Genomic DNA, 23,285 nt, shown 5'->3' with positions numbered 1-23,285 from the left:
ACAGGGTCAAATCAGACAAGCATTCCACACCCAGACCTTTCTCTTGAAGCAAATGGGAGTTGTGCTTGTGGAACGATTGCAGCATCAGGGCCATAATGCCAAATTTCTTCAGGAAACATTTGCAGGAAGGAGAACGTAGATGAACACGATATGTTGGAAAAGAGTAAGTGGCTTTTGTAAAGGGGAATCGTGTCACACCAGTCTATTAGAATTCTTTGAGGAGGGTCGACAGACAAACAGGGTCCCTCACCAAAGGCTTTTAAGCAAAGTAAGCAGTCTTGGAATAAGAGGGAGAGTCATCTCATGGATTAGTAACTGGTTAAAAGATAGGAAACAAAGGGTAAGAATAAATAGTCAGTCTTCTCAGTGGAGAGAGGTAAATAGCACAGTCCAGGATCTGCACTGGGACCAGAGCAGTTCCACATATTGATAAATGATCTAGAAAAAGGTGTATGCAGTGAGATGGCAAAGTTTGCGGACAATACAAAATTACTAAACAAAGTTAAGTCCAAAGCTCACTGTGAAGAGTTGCACAGGGTTATCACAAAACTGGGTGACTGCGCAAGAAAATGGCAGATGAAATTCAATATTGATAAATGCAAAGTAATGTACACTGTATACATAATCCCAGCTATACATACAAAAATGATGGGGTCTAAATTCGCTGTTACCACTCAAGAAAGAGATCTTGGAGTCATTGTGGATAGTTGTCTGAAAACATCTGTTCATGTGCAGCAGCAGACAAAAAAAGCTAACAAAATGGTCTAAGTCATGAATGACATGGAGCAAATGAATGAAAGAGTGTTATTTACCCCTTTGCATTACACGAGAACCGGATATCACCCAACAAAATTAATAGCAGGCATTTTAAAACAAACATAGGGAAGTAATTCTTCACACAGCACACAGTCAACCTGTGGAACTCATTGCCAGGAGAAGTTGTGAAGGCCAAAAGTATAACTGGGTTAAAAAAAGAACTAGGTAAGTTCACAGAGGATAGGTCCATCAGTAGCTATAAGTAAAGATGGTCAGGGATACAATCCTATGCTCTGGGTGTCCCTGAACCTCTGACTGGTAGAAGCTGGAACTTGGACAAGAGGGGATGGATCACTTCATAATTGCCCTGTTCTGTTAATGTCCTCTGAAACATCTGGCATCATCCACTATCAGAAGACAGAATACTGGGCTAGTTGGACCATTGGTCTGACCAAATGTGGCCATTCTTATGTGGAAAAGGCACATACTTACACTTGTCTGAGTTTCATTGTTTAAGGAGAAATAAATTTAAACAGACCTAAGCCGCCAACTGTAATTGTGCAAAAAAAAAATAATTTTGAAACAAAGATTTAAAACCTTACTGGGAAAAAATCAGTACTTAATCTTGCTCGTTTTCATTGAATTTCATGAATCCAAGATCAGAGAATTTTTTGCAAAATAGATTTGACATTTTGTCAGCAGCTACCTTTAAAATGAAAAGCGAAGGGTTCAGGGTTATAATTAGAATCCATTTTGTGTAGACAAGAAATTCCATTCTCCAATTTCTCTGCAAGTGTCACAGATGGAAAGTGGTAGCTAATGAATGATATATAGAGAATGAGCAGGCTGAGAATTTACCTGTCTGATTGCAGAGCAGACTTCATTAGCTCACACAAACAACAGGGATATCAAGTCAGTGGTTTTCACTTATCAAAATGGATTCTAGAGACACATTTACCCCCCACCTCAAACTTATACAATTAGTGCTCATGAAAGATGCCTGAGTGACAGCTTTGGGGATTTAAATATTCTATGTATCAGCAGAAGAGGTATAGTACAGGCAATGGAAACTTTCCTCTTTCTCCTCTGCTCCACCTTGTTATGAAGAGAAATCAGAGTAGAAGGAAGAGTAATTATGTCTCCAAGCCCATTCTCAATGCCTTTTTACTGAGACTGCCATTGAAGATACCAACTGAAATGCAGCAATTTGTCCTCAAGGAACTGAAACTCAGAAATGGGTATCTGATCGTAATAATTTGCAGCATTTAATGATGCAAGCTGGGTATGAACCCATCACTTGGAAGTGAAAGGCCTTGCAGCTCATTACCAAATCTCCTGAGCAAAGCAGTCCACCACATGTCTGATTTTAAACCACAGGTGCTTACCTTTCAGCATCTAAGGCCAGGTCTACACTACACATCTATATTGGTGTAATGATATCACTCAAGTGTGAAAAATCCACACCCTTGAGCGATGTCGTTTTACTGACCTAACCGCCCTACCCTCTGTGTAGACAGTGCTACATGGATGGGAGAGCTTCTCCCACCAACATAGCTGCCGCCTCTCCAGGAGACGGATTAACTACGCTGACAAGAGAAGCGCTGTCGGCATAGTTGCCTCTTCACAAAAGCACTACAGCAGCACAGCTGCAGTAGTGCGCCCGCACCATTATACACGAAGACGAGTCCTAAGTTATCCCATTCCTCTTCAGGAAGGCACTCAAGCATGTACTTAAGTTTCATTATAATTAATGTTGAATGGGGCCCTTACTCTACATTTTGGGTGGAGTAGTAGAAGAGCAATTGTTTGTTAGTTGTTCACTACTGGAAGGTGCACTGGAAATCCTCAGTTAGAACTGGTTGAATAATACAAAAATTGACTTGTGAATATTTTCACAAATGCACACGCAGTCAGTTTGGTTCCCTGTTATTGGTGGGGCAGTATTATTCATTTTCATTCATGAAGAGGAGCACGAACCCTTAAAAGTCCAAACGCTTTAGCACACATAATTATTAGTCCAGAAATATGTTCTTTGTTATGAGCTATTTGTGATGGATTTGGAACTGCTCTGTAATAATTTATTAATTCTATGTGTAGGCCTGGTTCTTGGGCTGTTTTCTGAAAGACTATATTGGTTTAACTCAACAGGAATCTGCCTGGGGAAAAAAAGGTAGGAAAAAAAAGAATGGCTCAAAATAAGCTACCGCTCAGCAAACATGTAAGAGGTAAACAATACCTGGACCATTAACTTGAATGATTTTGCCTCCTTTCCAACCAATCCACAAAAATGGTTTTGATCAGAACAGGTAAAGGTCTATGAACACAAAAGGATGAAAGAACTCTGACAGGATTAAAAGGGCCTTCTCTCAAGAGAGAGGTGGTAGTTGCCCAGGGAAAGCAGACTGAGGCATACAATCCCGTTGCAGGGTCTGAAGAAGTTAGCACTGCCTACATTACCATCAGGGGATGATAAGAGTCTATGACATTTTTCACAGCCCTGAGCAATACAGTTAAGCTGATCTAACTTTGTAATGTAGACCAGCGCTAAGAAATCCACAGTGCTCTAGCTATGGTTAGGCATTCAACTGTCTTAGGTATTTTAGAAAATCCCACACTCTTAGCTGCTGCTATTACTCTGTAAAGGTTGCATGCTACTAAGCCCTGGCTGGCAGTTCCTGATCGTGATGCTGTTGCCCTGTGATACTACAGTTATGAAAAATCAGTTACTGTGCACATGTATCTTGGACAAAGTATTTCCCTATACTATAGCAGTGCGGTATTTCTCTGAAATACACTGAAACCTGTTTCTAGCATCAAAAACTGAAAAACTGTCAGTCAAGCAACAAACAAACTTGTACTAAAATCAGTGATGATAGTGGCAGTATATTGGAGATGGCCCTTTCTACTCCTACTTCTCAGTGATATCTCAAATACCAATTATTTCCTATTCTAAGTACAGGGAAACAGTACATGTTCTAAGATACGGCTGTGTGGTAACTCTTGCAAATGTTGAGCTTTTAAGGTTGATCATAATATGATCTACTTTTGTTTCTATATGTGTCTAATGTACAACATTGGTATTTACATCAGTCCTCTACACCAAAACCATTCAGCAGTTGTTACTGATTATAGACACCTTGCGCACAGTTATGATGCCTTCCTGTGTGTCCTTCTGTGTCACAATGTCAAACATATCTGTTCCATCACCATCAATAATTCTGTATTCCATTTCTGCATTTTTCCCAGTGTCAGCATCAGTGGCTTTTACACTACCAATGGCAGTGCCAACTGGGGAAGATTCTGGAATGCGGAGGTGGATGGTGTCTACAAAGAAAAAGAAGCAGAACAAGTAAAGAGAGGCACAGCAAGTTTTAGAAACAGTGCATTATGATTCAGTCTTTAATTACATTATCCTAGACTATTTGTTCTTCAAGAACTCTGTTTCATTCAGTACAGAGGGGAGAACAGGATTCTATTCCTGGCTCTGCCATCAACTTCCTAGGTTATGTTATGCAAATCAATATAAATGCATACAGACAAGGGGGACAAATCAAAGTGGTACAAGCAAACTTAATTCTGACCTTTTCTAATGTGTGTGCTTGACTTTGCAACCTCAGTATTCTTTTAATGTAATATTACATAGTGTTGGTACTTTTCAGATACTAATAATCACTCTACTTCTGTATGACTAAATATACAAAATAATCAATCATGCTCCTTAGGATATATATTTATTATAGATACAAAATATTCATTTTTCACATGTCCCACACTCATTTTATTTCACTTACTCCTGTGACCATAGCTCCAGACTTGGAAACTCACAAATGTAATTCTTTCCTTTGATTCATCAGAGGACTTTTTCCCTTAAAAGCGTCTATTTATTGCTCATTATCTAAACATTTCTATTCATTTTTAAAACATTAAAAATGAAAGTATAATTTCATTGTTACACTTTACTTTATGCCTAATACTAAAAGGGCTGTAATAATAAAATACCCAATTTCTAAAATGCCATTTAATTCTAAGACACAAAGTAGACCTATTTTAAAATCCTTATAATTGAGTGGCAAACACTTTTCAGATTCTAAATACTAAGGCTCATATCCTGATTGAGATCCTTGAAGAAAGAACCATATTTAGTTAATTTTTAAATCTACTTTGACATCACAGAAAAATTAAAATAGAGTTATTACAATTTATTTGGTGAATAATGTAAAAATATTGATTTATACTTTTAAAGTGAATCAAATTGGCAATAGAATATCAGGGTTGGAAGGGACCCCAGAAGGTCATCTAGTCCAACCCCCTGCTCAAAGCAGGAAATATGCTTGGTGCTTTCATTTTCATATTCTAGTTATAAAATTTCACTGGCATAAATATTTGCAAAAAGCATATTTTAAAGCCAACTGCATAACTATTCACCGAAACCAGTTTTTAAATTCTCACATGCATATATTTCCATGAGAAGTGCATTCACTTTCATTCTGTCAAGGAACAAAAAGAATCAATTGACTTCTCTGACCAATCACATATAAGTGATTGTTTGAAATTCAAGTATTTACCATCAGTCCATATGGTAAAAAATTCAAAAAAGATATGCCAAATTAATCTGAATAGCAAACAAGTTCTAGGAAACTGCTCATGAACCTCCCATGAGAAAAAAAGGGTAGCTAGTTTTGTTAAACCAATTTTTATTGCAAATTATACATTCAGCACTACTGTTAAAATTGGATGCACCCCCCAAAAAAAAGTTTTCTTATTGGTTTTGTACTACCTAAACTGTCTCAACAGCATTCCTAGAGCTTTAGCAAAGCACTGACCAACAAACATGAAGGTAAAGCAATAAATAACAACAATGAAATAAAACAGAGTTTTACTATACAGACTAGCATTCTGGGCCCTATCCATGCCATTAATGTATAAGTGTACATTATCCTCATCTGCCAGGACCGTGAGGAGGAAAAACCTTTAGCCACATTGTGTGTTTAGCAGCATTTTTTTATAAAGGAAAATTTTAAAATTGATACAGATGCTGCTATGACACTACCCTGCTTCAAAGAGGAAATCTAAGATAGTTACACTGTGTACTGGCTACCCATAAAAACCTTGTTTTCCAGTGGCTTTAGTTAACTAAGTAATGTTACCTCAATATTTCCTAGGCACTCTGTATGCTAAGCATGGTGAACTAGAGGGAATATTAAGGTTACATTATCTAAGGCAAAACTGCTGTACAAAGAAAGGAGATGAACATGACGCCCACAAGATGGCGCATCCAGTAACACAGTGATGCTTTACATCATAGTGGGGCATGGATTCAGTATTGATGCAGAGGAGCTTGTTGATGAGATGTACCCTAACGAATTAGCAGCCCCACTTCCTGAAAACCTTTGGCTTTTCCATATGGGTCTCTCATGCAAATACAAACATTTCTTGAGAGATCTGACAGGATCACATTAGCAAGTACTTTAGCACTGTTTGTTTTGTCTGTTTGTAGCTTATATTAATTAGTAATGGGGGAATCTCCAAGGTTTGGAGCTTCAGTTGAGGAAAGTATCCAAAAGTTCAGATGCTTATCCAAACCTGTTCAAATCTCATTCCACCCCTCACTAAAAACAAGTCCCTGGCTCTCTCCTATCCCTTAACCTTCTCCCATTTAGATCCACTCTCCTTTTGCTCATACTGTTGCAGAATATATCAGAATTCTGAAATTGGAAAAAACTGACTTAGGCCCAGCAGACTAGAAATCTAGGTTCTGAGTGACTGTGGGATGGCGATGAGCCCCCAAGCAAGCAGGATCGCTAAGGGAGGCCAGTGGTGGACATGTTTTCCCAAAGAAAGGCATAAGAAGAATTAGGAAGGTCACTGGCAACCTTCTTTTGTCAATAAAGCTGTGGGAAGACCTAGGCAAGTCACTTGGTGGTTGTTCCTGATACTTAACAGAATGGTAGAAAGATTAAAATAGGGGTTGCAAGGGAAGAGGTGGACTCCTTTTGAGGAGATCCATATCAAGGAAAGTGTCTGGTTCATTGTGGGGATAGGACTGAGGTTCAGGCTTATTCTTATTTGTAGGAATTAGTTTATCTCTCCCAGTTATTATATAATGTTTGCCCAATGTAATTTAAACTTTGACATATTGGCTTTAGACTGTACCCACTTAGTGAAAAACCATCAACTACCAAACCAGAGAAGACAGAACACTAAGTCAAATTACATTTCTCATAGCTTCATGGGGTTTGGGGTATACCCTGTTACAGGATGCACAGTGGTGACAGAGTATTGTATCGCCAAAGTGCACTTAGTTCTGTTTATTAATATGTTTCTTGACATTCTTGCACCTCAGTGTTTTCAGCTCCATGATTTAGCTCATATTTATGTTGTCATTTTCATTACCCTTCTGTAATATTTAAATCTGTGTACTTTGATACATTAGTACATAATCTCTCTATAATCTGTTAATGGTTCAAAAATGACAACGAAATCCCACTGCTCATATTTATAAAATAAATATTTATTCAGTGCTGTGAGAGACCATGAGGAAAGACCATATGTCTCCTAACATTTCACGAGACAGAACACATGAAGGAGAAGATTTAAGGGTGCCATAGCAACATTTAGTCTCATTTTCCATATTCTTAAGTGTTTAAAACAGACTATAGAACTTACTTCAATTTTTAATTTTATTTTTTTTCAATGAATATAGATATGTTGTAATTGTTTTTCATTTTAAAATTTGAAAATGCTTTATGGTGCATGAGAAACACTCCTTGAACTTTGTTCTGCACTGCCTTTAATACATAGAACACCATTCCCAAAGCCAGACTGTAAGGCAACTCCTTTGAATCCCTTTGCAAGTCCACTTCTTAATGTTTATAATACATTGGCCAACAGCTAATGGATCACTTGAAGGGCTATTTGGAATGGTGGCTGGGGTGAGGGAGATTAACAAGCTATTTGTGTATCATCATCCTGACCTGGTCTATAGTACTTATATAACGCTCATCACCATAGTATCAGACCACTTCCCACAGTCTGTCTTTTTGTTGGTTTTGTCTTATAGTCTATTAACCATTCTAAAGTTCTATTACTTGCTACACTGTGCTCAACCAGAACAACTTGGATTTAAATTACAGGGGGGAAAGATCTGTGAACTGCACTAGCTTTTGTGAGTCCAGAGAACTCAACCAAATTAACTTTGTTGTTTTTTTCAGCTAGGATGATCCCAAAACAAAACTCCATTTCTGAATATAACTGAAGTTAGGGAAACTGTGTGTATCAATCCAAACATGACCCTTGTGGTCCCTTCTAACCTTATGATTCTATGCTTGTAACTTAAGCCCATTTCCTGAAAAACAACAGCAGCAGCTCAAAACCTAGTGTTACATGTCTGTCCAACAGTGAGTATCTTGCTCCCACAGAGACAGTTATCTGCTTGTGGATGCTCCATGAGGAAAACCAGGCAAATTTTTGTAGCATAAGGGAGATATTTACATATGTGCTTAAGGGATTTAGGAGCAAAAGACCCACTGAAGGTCACAAATCCCATCAATTTCTAAATTCAATTATGGACATAGGACCTGGCTAATGTAACTGAATTTGTATTGGATATTCTTCCTGGTAAATATCACAGTGGGACCAGAGGTAGAATTGTCTAATTACACTTGCATCATCTTGTAACCAAACAGAATGAGCTTTAGCTAAAGTCTTAGTAGAAACTGATGTTTCCAACCATGAGATGAGCATTTGAGAAATTGTGCATGAGCTCTCTGAGAAATAGCCTGGGATTTGAAAGATGTTCATGTTTCTCTAAATGGTCCACAAAAAGATGCTCTTGCATAATGAGTTATCTGAAATGCAGCTGTTCATGGCATCATGGTTAGTCGTGTCAAAATCACAACCAAACCAACATGGTGGATTTGTTCACAGCTCTGAAATCAGTTCCCTAAGAGACACATTTACTAAAAGCTTAATTGAGCAGTTTATCAGTGAAACTATTTAATACCAAAATAAAACCTACATAATTTGCTGGGATATGTCATGACAACATACCGTCATCAAATACTGGTTAGTCATATAACAATCAAAACACAGCAAAAAAACTGAAGTTATGCATTTCCTTTTTCACAGTTCTCTAACTAGTTCTTTATATTCTCTACTTGTAGCTGTTCTAGGATAAGACACCTTTTTTTCCCCATCACAAAATACAATTTTTCCATGTCAAAAATCACAAGTGGATTGATATGCTGAAGTGGTATATGCTGACTCCAATCCTTGGTTGCACTTAAGTTACTTATGCCACTTTGCTCCCACAAAGTGACCCCAATGCCACCTTAACTGGCCATTCCTCCAGCATCTGGTGATCCTCATGTTTCTACTCAACCTTCCTTCCTTCCAGACAGGAAAAGGGGTTTGGCCAGGGAATTCCAGCACATTGGTGTTCCCCATCTTCCAGAAGAGTTTCTTGAAGCTGTTATCAGGTTACTCTAATTTATACCCTGGGACCAGCACCTTTTTGGTCTAGGACTGGGTACCCTTTGTGCTCCCAACTGAGCTACACCAAATGCCCTATGCCTGCAGCTGATGGTTGAGCTCACTGGGTATTAACAGTGATCAGTACCCTGAAGTATCCATAGTAAACACTCCATAACTGATATCTGTGTTGTCTTCACTGGTTTAAGAAAACAGATGTTTATCTAATAAATTTATGAATCTAGTGAGACTGTCCAAATCATGAATCTGAAAATGTCTGATTAATATGACAGATTTATGATTTTAATGTCATTAACATAGTAAGAGACTGTCACTTCCTTTAAGCTCATATACACATGATGAAGTCAAGAATCATTTTAATGTTTATTAACAAGTTTTAGATGCAATTTAAACGTTTTTTTTTTTTTTAAATCAATACTACTTCAGCAGTGTCATGAATCTGGCAAGTTTTCAGTCAGTTTCATGAACACTTTAAGATTTGTGTGTCTGTTGTAATTTACTCCATGTCTAACATAGCAGTGGTGGGTATCAGCAGAAAGAGAGGGATAGCCATAAAAATATCCCCAACTGCAAAGTAATTCGGCAACAAATTAATTGCTATAGATGAAGGGCCTTATAATTACTTCCTTTTGAAGTCAATAGAAAGATACCCACTGACTTCTTTGGGAGTTGGATCAGGCCACAAGTGAATACAATGAATATAAAAGCTAAAAAGTCATAGGTATTCAATGAAGAATTCAGTTATAGCCGTTCCATAAACCACAGGCTGGGAACAAGCTGTGGAAGGAGGGGGGACAAATGACAGTCCTGCATGAGGTGCAAATGATTAAGGCAGGAATCATGACCTGCACTGTACAAGTTATTGCTGGACAGTTCCCAGAGGAGTGAAGCTAATAAAGTTGTGGCCTAATTAAACCACATCACTTGCATCTCGTCTTTCTTCCTGTGTGTCCAAGACAATTACGCACTGCCTGTTATTTGAACTTGTTGAAGTCAGAGATATCGGGCCTGACTCTCCTCTGTTGTACACCAGTGCAAGTCAGGAATAACATAATTGAAGTCAATGGAGTTGCATCAGGATAAAAGTAGTGGGAGAGAAGAAGGATGGGAACTATTTGCTGTTATAGAATCTTGGGCACTCCATAAATGTTCTGGCTGCAATATATGCAAAATGTTTTAAATAGGTAGTAAAATGTTCACCTACATAAACCATCCTACCAATCGGAATTTTCAATTAATATTCTAACAAGTTTGCAATATGAAAGAGTCTAACAATTCCAGGTTACATAAATAGAGGCTAATAATGGTTTCCTATTCTAGTTTGAGACTATGAAGGCCTGAAAGCTGTAATATCACAAAAAAGGTTAAAAAGCAGTATAAAGTGCTTTGATAAGTTTAAGCTGTCAAAAACAGTGATGTTAAATGCCATTCACATTCACTTTGGGAGGTTCTCTGCATATCAGCTTTTTAGAGCACTGTGTCTATACAAATACAGATCTGTTTGGATTTCCTCAGGTAATTCCTCCCCAGAGTTGGGGTCTTCATGATTAAATGTTTAAGCAGGGACTACAGTGCACCTATTTCCTCCTTGCTAAAATTAATACATGTTTTGTTTTCCAGTAAGAATTAAAAATTGTTAATCTATAGGTAACCAGAAAGAAAGAATTGCTCTAATGCTCTTATGATCCTGCCCCACTCCCACAAATAATCCTGAAAGGTATCCCAGGTTTCCTTTTGTTCTATATGATCATGTAACCATTTCCCTGAACAAAGGACTACTGTAACATTTAATTTTCTACTTTAATAACAGTGAATAAATCTGTACATAAGCCTTTTGTTCATGTGTGCTCCATAATCTAGATTTACTTTAAATTAAACCAGATGGCGATTGCTTAACTCTTTAATTCTGAAGCTTTTGTAGTGCAGGAGGACTATTAAATGTAGCTTACTCTGGGGGAATCGCGGTGGATTGTCGTTGACATCAGTCAGTGTGATGTTCACCGTAGTGGTCCCTGATAATCCACCCATCTGGCCTCCCATGTCTTTTGCCTGGATAACTACTTGGTACTGCTCCCTGTTTTCTCTGTTCATGTTTGGCAAAGCAGTCCTGATGATGCCTTTAGGAAAACATGTAAGCAACCGTTATCCATCCCTGCATTTCTGACATGCACCGTATCACGATACTGAGTTTTTTTTCAATGTGTCTTTAAAACATATTTTTCAAGCGTGCATCCACTATCAGCGCAATCCAATTATCTGTGTATCTCTGTGAAGAGTTTTCATTACAGCTTCTCTCTTTCTATGTACGATAGAAACAAAAACATTAGTCCTATATTACAACTTTCTCATTCCTACCCAAAACAAGACAAGTAACTTATGCTTTATTTAGATAGCTGTAATAGAGAGGGCTTTCACCTTTATTACAAGGATTGTAAGTTACTGAAACACAGCAAGTAAGAAACGTTGTAGCCCTTCACTGCTTGGCTTTGCACAAATCTGCCCTATTTTTGGTGCGTTTTCTAGAAGAAAGAAAACTACTACGCTTGTGGTAGACGAAAACAATATCAGTTTCCTGACCTGTTTCTGGCTCCACAGAGAAATATGGCTGTCCCTGAAGTATGCTGTAGATGACACGGGCACTGTTTCCATATGAAGGGTCATCCGCATCAGTAGCTGTGACTTGCACCACAGAAGTACCTGAAGTATCCAAATTCAGCTTAGTTCTGCATGGCACCAGGAGGAGGAGCAAAAGCACTAGTTTTCATTCAAGTAACCCCATTGAAATCTTCATTGACTCCTGCATCACAGGGACCTGTTTGTTTATCTACATATAAACTTGTGGTCAATTAAAAAAAAATGTATTTACTTATTCAAGTTATAGGATCTAGTACTAAGCAGTTTGGAAGCTGTTTCCTTAAATCTGAATAGAAGATCAGAACCAAGTTAGTAAAGTCAAACCAGAAGAGCAGCAGAGTTTAATGCATATCCTTACATGATTATTATTGGCTAATAACCATTGTTTTCTTTTAGGTTTTTGAACATAAACAAGTGTGTGTTTCAATGACACCAGATTGTCTCATAAATCTTTCTGTGCACTAATGGCAATGCAATATACAAAGATCCAGGAATGTTAAAAGGACAGCAGATTGAATAGTTCACCTAGATCTGCACTTCTCGCCCTGGTGGGAAAAAGGAGATATAAGCACCATTGCCTCTCCACTCTAAAGGGAAAAACAAATATATATTACATAAAACATGCATATTTACCTAAAAGATATATTTTGAAATGTCTTAATCTTCTACCCTTCATGGAATAGCATGGCTACTTCAAACTTTTCTGTGAAATAATCCCTCCCCAAACCCTTCAAGCATCCTCACTATTATTTCTGTTTGTAGCACTGCAGAGTCTCCATCCCGATGAAGTCCAAATTATGGCACTTACAGTGATGGGGAGTATCATGATTGTTTCCTATGTATTGCAGCTCCATATACTGCACACACATATATACGTTTGCTTCTCTTATTGTGTATTTAAAAAGTCATCTATCACCATGGGATCTGCCCATTTGGCTAGCCATTGGACTTCTTGGGGACAGGAAGTCCTTCAGGTACATTTCTTCTCTTGTTCCAGTTATCTTCCCTCTCCTGCATACCTTCACCACATCACTGCATAATATTGACACCTGTGACAACAGCAACCAGAATCAGTTTTCTGTACTTTTAATCTGATCTACATTAACCACTGACCCTAAAAGCAATTGTCATGGCAGGATGTATGGGATAAAGTCTACATTGTTACTTTGCTTGGAGCAGGATTCTCTAAAGGTGCTAAGCACTCTGGTCCTGACCTAGCAAATTACTTCAGCACATGATTAACTTTAAGCATGTGAGTAGTCCTGCTTATGGAACTATATATATGCTGAATTTTAAGCACATCCATAAGTGCTTTATTGGACCAGAGCTAGAAAGCTCAGCATCTTGCAGAATTCAGTCCCTACAGAGCAAACAAGAAATGACTAAGTAAGGGGTGCCTCTAAATTAAGGCAAGAGCATGTCAGGAGGACAGGAGGGTGGTTCCTGCTTTTTTATGTTGATGTTCATATGAACAGTTAAAACAGAATGCAGAATTCATTGAAGAAAATGGTATTGGGAATAGAAATCATAGAAAAAATGGCTGCACATGGAGACTGCACAAACACAAGACAAACATCTGGAATACCTTCTGTTATACTAATAATTGCTAAAGGCCATGTCCACATGAGGCAGAAAACTTAAAATCTATTATATGCCAAAGCATTTTCTAATCTACAGATTTCCTTAGGGACACTGAAAAACCCTCTTGGGAACTGATAACAGGTTATGCTGTTCTTTTAGGGAAGGTACATTTTTAACTCTGTAAATTAAGAAGGGAGTCACATGTGCATCTCGATGACGGAAGGCATCAGACCAGAGACTGACTCAGCTGTGTGTGACACGATTACATACTTTGGCACAGAGTAGATTTTGAGGGGTACAGTGCTCATAATTTTTGCTACGGTGTCTGAAATTAAGTTTCGAGACTCTGATCCTACAATGTATTGTGCGTGGATGGACTTCTGAATCTGCATGCAACAAATTGCAGGATCAGGGTTTACCTTCCTGATCCCAAACAGCATAGGAGTGGAGTATTGCACATCCAAGGCAAAGCTAAACAATGATGAGCACTATAGCATTAATGAAAGTGACACATTAATGAGGAGAAGGAGTCAAGCCGCAAAGGCAATGCATAGCTAAGTTCCTGATTAGCATGATGAAGGTTTCTCTTTAGACCATGTCTCCTGAGATATACTCATTCTCTGCCCTGGCCCTGTCCCCTTTTTTTACCCTGTTCATTCCCAAAGAAGGGAGTGGTCGCAAAGCGGCTTGACATATATTACCACCAAGCATGGAAGCTGGGAGAGCACAACTTTGCACTCCTCCATACACATCAGAACAACTTGCAAGATCAGTTTATAGACTTACTAGCTGAATTATCTCTCTTTCCTTTTAAGTGCTGAGTGAAATTGGAGGGGCTTATATATGCATATGCTTTATACAGACCAATTAGCAGCATTTATTAAAAGGAATTCAAATGTGTTGCAATTGGATTGTCTTTCTGTTTCTACCAAAACTAAATATATCTATCAGTTCTCTCTGGAGGAAAAATTGGAGAATATACTTATAATTTCTGAATCCTTAGCAGAACTGGACCTTCGAGTGTTATTTGATTGAATTTTGAAGGGTAATAAGACTCTGGATATTGGATAATATTTCTTCCTCCTATCTGAGGATGTATTTTTATTTTGTTTTATGGTATGAATGCCGATGAGAGGATTAAGTTAACGGACATTGAAAGTTACAGTAAAAAATTGTCCGCTTCCCTTTCTCCATTTTTCTTTTCAATAGCATGTGAATATTCTACATACCTCTTCATGGTTTTGCACCCTTAATGAAAGTCGATGCTTAGTGTTCTCTTACATATAAAAGCAATTTAGCGAAACAATGTGAAGAATTATGCCCTTCCTTATAATCAATATTTTAAAAAGTTACAGAGCAACCTTAAAAATGTAGAAGTACAGATATTTGAAATTGCCAGCTTGCTTTACATTTTTGCTTCTAAAGAAATAGAGCTTTCTAATTAATAGGACATTTATTGCTTTAAATTCCATTTTTGATTATTTGCTGTTAGATGATTTGTTAACTCTGAACAGCTTGTTGTAAATGTTTAAAAAGTCAAGAATGCATGCCTTTTTGAAAGACAAGTTTTAGTTAAACATCAGTTGTTTGGCTCAGGACAGGACTAAATGGGGAAATGCTATGGCCTGTATTATACAGGAGGTCAGACTAGATCAGAAGTTCTCAAACTGTGGTCTGAGCTCCATTCAGGTGTTCCATGGATAGTTCCCTCTAAGGTGCATGCCTGGGCAGCTGCACACAACAGAATGAAGGGCCACCCACCTAAGTAGTGGAGCCACACCGGTGGGGCTCCATTAATCAGGTGCCTGGACCCTGGAGAAGACGCACATGTAAGGTGAGGTGGTGGCCTTGGGGGGAATAAAGGCTAGGTGGGAGGGGGCAGTGGGGTGGTGAAGAGGGGATGGGGGAATTTGGGATGTGAAGAGCTGTGGGATGTGCTGAGGTGACTTTCCCCAGCTCCAGGGCTGCGGCTGCCGGGGAGACAGATGGCCTTCTTTCCCAGCCCCAGCTCAGGAGCTGCTGCAGTGGGGGAGAGAGGGCACATCCATTGCATTAGAAAGTCAAGACTACTGATATTAAAATATGAGCTGTGTGCTTTTATTTGTAGAAGAAAAATGTTAATTATTAAGATTTTTTTTATATAGCGCTTTTATCAAAAGTGCTTTACAATAGTTAGCTAACGGTATTAACACCATTTCGAAAGATCATTAAGTGGTCCGCTGAGACCCTCACCAATTTTCAAGTGGTCTGCAAAAAAAAAAAAAAAGTTTGAGAACCACTGGACTAGATAATCTATTGGTCCCTTGTTTTTTTGTTTGTTTGTTTTTAAATCTATGCATTTATTTCTTTTCTTCTGGATCTTATAGCATGCCTTTCTGAGAGCTATGCTCCACCAGTTGTGTTTCACAAGATGCACAGACAACATATGACTCCATTTTTCATTTGAAGCCACACCACACTAAGCATGGAATAAATTATTTTGGATACGTTCCCTCTACCTCGGTCACCTCCATACCTGTAATGACCACCATTGCAAAGTGTCCCCTGTGCAGTTTCACAAGGTAAATCTATGCTGCTATTCTGAGCAAGTGTCCCGATCCAAGTAGACAGATTTGTGCTGTAAAAACAGCAGTGTGGATGTTATGGCACCAGCTGAGGATTGGGCGGGCTTGAGAGGCTGAGATGCCGCTCCAGCCGTAATGTCCACATTGCTATTTTTAGCACATTGGCTTGAACCAAGCTAGCACAAGTCTGTCTACTCAGGCTGGAAAGCATATTCCCAGCTGCAGTGTAGGTAGACACGCGCACACACACACACACACACACACACACACATGCTCCTTCTGAAGGCTACAGATTTGATCCTGTTCCCACTGAAACCAATGGGAGCAGGCTTGAGCTCTGCATCAAGCCTCTCATTACCAGATAGTGTCATGCTGAGGGCAATGTGGAGCCACATCACCCGCGGTGGGGTGGAGGGCAGGTTTGGTGAGGGATTGTACCATCTTATTGGATGGTGCAGCCTGTTTCCCTTTGTCCACCCGGCTAGCTGCTATGTGGTGGTTGGGGGGAAAAGCATGGACCCTGTTAAACTTGTTAGACTTGTGCCTCCTTTGGATGTAGGAGATACTGCTGGGGGTCTGGCCCTTGCACAGGGGTGGTGGCAGGGGCCATAAAAGTAAAGGAAAGCTCCTTGCACCCTCTCCATGCACCACACAGGGATCTGACATAATCTCACCTACAATAGGGACCCTGTGATTAACCAAACAGAAAAAAAGACTAAATTTACATAATATACTCCCAATGAATAATTCTACCAGCTCAAGTTATGATTTGTTCTACCCTGTAGCCTTATTGCCTTCTATTTTGCGATGCTGAATTGCATGTGTCTAATCAGCCCCCAAAATTAATTTGTACAGATCAATTTGAATGTGTTAGCTGCTTTCCTTTACATTTCATCATCACATTTAACCACTTTTGAAACAAAACCCTCTTTCAAGCCATTCAAGGTATGTAAAAGTGGACCTTGATTGCCCTTTCCAACATTATCTTGCTATTACCTGTCGGCAATTTATAGTTACCTCTTAAGAAACCATTTGTTTCCCATCTGGTAGCCAATTTTTAATCCATTTCAATAGCACTCCCATGTACCAGTCTTTATACATCAAATCTTTGTGGATCAGTCTTTTGTGGGAATAGTATCAAAAGCTTTTCTGAAATGCAAGCAAAACGATTGCACATCCTTTGCTTCCCTTTTGTTTGCCAATTCAGTAATGTACTGAAAAATACTGAAACAAATTCGTCAGACCTCTTAGTGTTGCACAGTCTTTCATCAATGATTCCATTTTAAAATGAAGTCAACTTAGGTAACCTATGAAAACGGGTTGCATTTTTGATATTCCATGATATGTTACACCATTTTAGATGGGTAAGTATCTCATGGCATTACTGAAATAAATAGCAGATCTATTTCTCCTCCTCTTTACACCTGGTATAAATCAGGAATAACTATCAAATTAATGGAAAATTTGTGACAGAGAAAAATCATGTCCAGTGCACTTAAAAGATACTTCCTGCTGAAAGAAGAACTGTAAATACTCTGCTCTATGCAGCCCTCAAGTTAAATTCTGTCCCTTGGATGCACATACACAACTTCTGATGAAATTGGTAGGAGGCAGAGCTACATGTTGAGAGCAAACTTTGACCCTTGAGAATACCACTGTATGGTAGAACATAAAAGGACCAAAATTCACCAAACACACTCCGACTACTCTGTAAATAGACCAAAGTAGCTGGAGTGTACTGGTGAATCTGGTACATTATAAATAATTTATAGAACAATTGCATTAATCCAGTTTTACCCTGCGATAACTACACATTTGATGCCATACAGTGGAGAAATGCACTGCTGAATCAGGCCAATAGCCTTTACATAATATAACTAAACAGCCAGCTTCTAGAATATTGTAGCTCTCAGAAGGCATGTCTGAAAATAATTGTAATGATACCTTTTGAACATCTCTAAAGTCTGACCTAAACTGGGTATAACAATATTAATACACTTCACAATTTATGCTGCTTTCCATGTAAGCATCTTAAAACACTTTACAACTATTCATGAATTTAACCTTTAAATTAGGTAAGGATCAGACAGGATAATTAACAAGAAGAAAGTTGGATAAGAAATGCATGGCAGAGCTTGGATGAGAACTCAGACCGTCTCCCTCCCAGTTTTGTGCATTAACTACACACTAAGCTCCCTTCTGCTGGCATATCTATACAAACAGCACGCTGAAGAAATCTAGCAGAAATCTATCTGCTGTTTCCCGAGAAAAAGAGGGGAAATAATTGCATGTACTTTCCAGTTTGTTAATTTTTGAAATGTGAATGCTATATTACATGCAGCAAATTAAATGGAGAGGAGATAGACTCAGTGAAAGTAATGTCAGAAAGAGCGTCTAGATACCTGGCATTCCAGTAAGTGAGGAAAAAGCTGCTGGGGACAAGCATAGCACTCAAGACTGTGTAAATCTTTTTGGGTGGCCTTCCAAAAAATAACATAATAATCATTATTCCTTGGATTTTTCTGCTGCTGACTGTAGATTTTATTTTATTTTAGTGTGCAGTGGATTGACATAGTGTTTGGTACAAAATACGAGGATGCAATGTAATCGTATGAGCCATTAAAACCTGTCATTCTGAGATTCTAGCTGAGCAGATGTGGGAGGGTTTTGCTGGAGAATTAGCAGGAAGAAGTACAGAAAAAAATAAAAATAAAAATATCCAAAGTGGTAGCATGGTAAGTGACTGAAATAAGAAGGAAGTGCTATAGAAAACAATTATTGCTATGATATTTTAGCAGTGGGAAAAGGGGACATATCACACTAATGAGAGAGTGAACAAATGCCTGGGGAGCAAGTAGAGCAGTGGCAGCTATAAATAGTCCTGATTGTTCTTCTGAAGAGAAAGACAAAAGGAAAACTATGTCTAAAGATGACAGGCTAACTGTGGGATGGCCAAGTTGCAGTCCACATGTAAACCCAGAGGGAGGTTACACCTTTATGAAGTGCACATTGATATCCATAATGCAGGAAGGCAGAATAGATTAGAGGGCTAGAAGAACAACTAGGAAGGATGATAGCCATCAAAGATGCGAAGAAAATCATAGCCTGGGGAATTCATAGGCTGTGCTGCTAAACCCTGAAGATATGAAGTGAGAACACTGAGGGAGTGATTAAAGAACAGAATTCCTAGGCTGGAAGAGATGAATAGAGAAGCATAATTGAAAGGAAAGAAAGGATGAGATCATAACAGGAATCATAACAGGTTTAAAGTCAGAAACATCTATTCTTGTCTGAAGGATATTAGCAGAGAGTCCAGAGGAAAAAGTACAGGGAAGAAAATTGATTTATCTGCAGCCATGAGAAGAAACCCTTTGCGAAACATGAGGAACACCAAGAAGACAGGAAAGAACAAAGAATAAAGTTATAAGTGGTAATCCTTTGGGACTCAGTGAGGAAAAGAATGAAGGAAGAGGATATGTACAGTAATCTACATAAAGCGGGCAGCCTTACTGGGCTACTGACCTAAATGCAGGGTCCTCATCTTTGCCCATGACCTGCACAGAGGAAAAATGAACAAGGTAACAAGAGACTAAAGTAGATAATACCGCAGAGTGACATTCTCAGAGGCAGATGACAGAACGAGGAGTAATGGTCTGAAGTTGCAGTGGGGGAGGTTTAGATTGGATATTAGGAAAAACTTTTTCACTAAGAGGGTGGTGAAACACTGGAATGCGTTACCTAGGGAGGTGGTAGAATCTCCTTCCTTAGAGGTTTTTAAGGTCAGGCTTGACAAAGCCCTGGCTGGGATGATTTAACTGGGAATTGGTCCTGCTTTGAGCAGGGGGTTGGACTAGATGACCTTCTGGGGTCCCTTCCAACCCTAATATTCTATGATTCTATGTCTTTTAGAGAAAGATTTTGAGGATGGGACTGATGGTCTGAGATGGCTTTTCCAATCCCAGCTCCTGCCATATGCCTCCCTTTCCAAATGATACAGAACTGTTCTGTCAAAATCATCTCCTTAATTGAAGCTGCATGACATTTGCTGAGACTTACGGTACCAGAAAAGCTATAATTTATATATAGTCAATGTTATTTTTGTGTTCCATTTTAAAAACACTGAAGCTAGATAACCTTGTTGTGATCCCTTCATTATTCAGACTAGTTTTGTAGGGTCCCAATTAGGGCTGTCAATTAATTGCAGTTAACTCACATGATTAACTAAAAAAAAATAATCGTGATTAAAAAAATTATTCATGATTAATCACAATTTTAATTGCACTATTAAACAGTAGAATACCAATTGAAATTTATTAAATATGGTAAGTGTTTTTCTACATTTTCATAAATATTGTATTCCCTGTTGTAATTTAAATCAAAGTGTATATTACTCTTGATTACAAATAGTTGCACTGTAAAAATAATAAAAAGAAATAGTATTTTTCAATTCACCTCATACAAGTACTGTAGTGCAATATCTTGGTCATGAAAGTGCAAGTTACAAATGCAGATTTTTTTTGCTACATAAAGCACTCAAAAACAGAACAATGTAAAACTTCAGTGCATACAAGCCCACTTAGTCCTACTTCTTGTTCAGCCAACTGCTAAGACCAACAAGTTTGTTTACATTTACAGGAGATAATGCTGCCATTTTCTTATGTACAATGTCACCAGAAAGTGAGAACAGGCATTTAGTTGTATGGCACTTTTGTAGACAGCATTGCAAGGTATTTATATGCCAGATATTCTAAACATTTGTATGCCCCTCCATGCTGTGGCCACCATTCCAGAGGACATGCTTCCATGCTGATGATGCTCATTAAAAAAAAAGTGTTAATTACATTTGTGACTAAACTTCTTGGGGGAGAACTGTATGTCCCCTGCTCTGTTTAGCCACATTCCCCATATGTTTCATGTTATAGCAGTCTCAGATGATGACCCAGGACATGATGTTCATTTTAAGAACACTTTCACTGCAGATTTGACAAAATGCAAAGAAGGTACCAATGTGAGATTTTGAAAGATAGCTACAGAACTCCACCCAAGGTTTAAGAATCTTCCAAAATCTGAGTGGGATGAAGTGTGGAGCATGCTTTCAAAAGTCTTAAAAGAGCAACTTTCCAATGAGGAAATTATAGAACCCGAACCACCAAAAAAGAAAATCAACCTTCTGCTAGTGGCATCTGACTCAGATGATGAAAATGAACATGCATCAGTCCACACTGCTTTGGATTGTTATTGAGCAGAACCCATCATCAGCATGGACGCATGTCCCCTGGAATAGTGATTCAAGCATGAAGGGACACATGAATCTTTAACGTATCTGGCATGTAAATACCTTGTGATGCCGGCTACAAAAGTGCCATGACGATGCCTGTTGTCATTTTCAGGTGACATTATAAACAAGAAGAGGGCAGCATTATCTTCTGCAAATATAAACAAACCTGTTTTTCTGAGTGATTGGCTGAACAAGAACTGAGTGGACTTGTAGGCTCTAAAGCTTTACATTGTTTTATTTTTGAATGCAGTTATTTTTTGTACATAATTCTACATTTGTAAGTTCAACTTTCATGATAAAGAGATTGCTCTACAGTACTTGTATTAGGTGAATTGAAAAATACTATTTCTTTTGTTTTTATTTACAGTGCAAGTACTTGTAATCAAAAATAAATATAAAGTAAGCTTTGTACACTTTGTATTCTGTGTTGTAATTGAAATCAATACATTTGAAAATGTAGAAAACATCCAAAATATTTAAATAAATGGTATTTTATTATTGTTTAACAGTGTGATCAATTCCATGATTAATCATGATTAATTTTCTAAATCACTTGACAGCCCTAATCCCAATATAACCCTGTGCAGTGCCTTCCCAGATAATGCATTACCATTTTTTAAAATAAACTTTGCTCGGTTAATGTTGAAACTTTGAGATGATGGAAGGTTTAGACTATGTGGTAGATGCATATAGTTAACAATGCAGTTAACAGGATGATGCTCCCACATAGTTCTGTAAAGTTCTCTGGGGGTTCTTCTCTTCTAGTGTCCATGTCTTCTTCTGTTGATTGTAAATACTAATCAGGGTCAGTGAGGTCTCTCAAAAATTATATGATATACTTGTAAGTCATACTTTAGTAGCTACTATAAAGTCAATATTTACCAACAGATTCCACACTCAAGTTATTTTGTATTCTAAATGTAGTAGGAAACTTTGTATCACATATACAATTGTATACTAATCTGGGAAATATTGAATTTTTAATATTGACCACTTTTTATCATAAAACATACCTTACATGATTCTTCTGTAAAATTGTTATCATCATATGGAGGACTGTTCTATAGTTTGAACAGGTTAGCTGACATGATGCTGACCACAACACTGCAGTCTTCATACACCAAGACAAATTGAATTCAGCATCATGTCAACTAATTGTGATTCTGAATGTTATTTGTACTGGCTTACATTTATCTCAGTCATGCTCAGCATGTAGCACAATGTGTAACGGTACTTGTATGTCCTTCCATGGGACTCTGCCTAACAACTGCTCAGCTCCTGCCCATGTACCAGCCACAAGTAAAAATGAGAATGGGAACTGGCAAAGCTCTTATCTAAGAACCAGTATAGAGGGTGAAATGAAGCATAAAGAGAACAGCGAAGCCACTTCGGATTCCGACTACCACCAGCCACAAGCAAGCTGTGGGAGAACTGGAAGGGTAACAACAAAGTCCACCCCTCCCCGCCCCTCCCCCCCAAAAGAAAAACAACAACAACAAAAAACAATGCAAAGAGGTGAACAAAGGCACAGAATGAACAGAAGCTTCTTCAGGACTGTGTCTGCTGTCAATGCATTAGGAGACAGGAGCAAGGAAGTATAGCTCCTCAGCCACAGAACCCAGGAGAGAGAAGGCAGACTAGAGTTGCTTCAGTTTATAAAAATAGAAAGGAAACACTCCACTGAAGTTTTTATCAAAGGCTTCCCCAATCACCTTTTTCCTGCAGATTTCAGGGAGGGATACAATTCACATAGACCAAACCATGAATTATGTATCACATCTTTTTATTCAAATTCCAACAACATTTGAATTAATGTATTTAAGATTATAAATAGACAAAAGCTCCAACCATAAAATTTGTATCTGGATCTGGCTGCAGAGTCTGAACCCTGAACTCCGCACCAGATGTAGGGTTTTCTCTCAGGCCTATTTCTAATTCTAAACAAGAAAAGTACTAATATTACTTACCTTCTGAGTGAAAAT

The 23,285-nt window shown here is 38.4% G+C and overlaps 1 protein-coding gene across 8 annotated transcripts in view; it reads right to left on the bottom strand.

Moving 5' to 3' along the window:
- Nucleotides 1–23,285, bottom strand: part of CDH10 (cadherin 10) — a 159,790-nt gene that overhangs the window by 31,790 nt on the left and 104,715 nt on the right. For 7 of the 8 annotated variants that reach the window (XM_084621601.1, XM_084621597.1, XM_084621596.1 and 4 more), the window contains 3 exons: nucleotides 11,824–11,943; nucleotides 11,196–11,363; nucleotides 3,893–4,080 (listed from right to left, as the gene is read on the bottom strand). In XM_084621601.1, coding sequence (XP_084477727.1) covers nucleotides 3,893–4,080; nucleotides 11,196–11,363; nucleotides 11,824–11,943 — 476 coding nt within the window. The remainder of the gene's footprint in view (nucleotides 1–3,892; nucleotides 4,081–11,195; nucleotides 11,364–11,823; nucleotides 11,944–23,285) is intronic. The other variant, XM_084621602.1, reaches the window with a different exon arrangement.

Source organism: Lepidochelys olivacea (genome assembly GCF_965140295.1).
Source record: "Lepidochelys olivacea isolate rLepOli2 genome assembly, chromosome: 2".
Lineage (NCBI taxonomy): Eukaryota > Metazoa > Chordata > Testudines > Cheloniidae > Lepidochelys > Lepidochelys olivacea.
The sequence above is the reverse complement of the archived record's forward strand: the minus strand, read 5'-3'. Positions and strand labels throughout refer to the sequence as shown.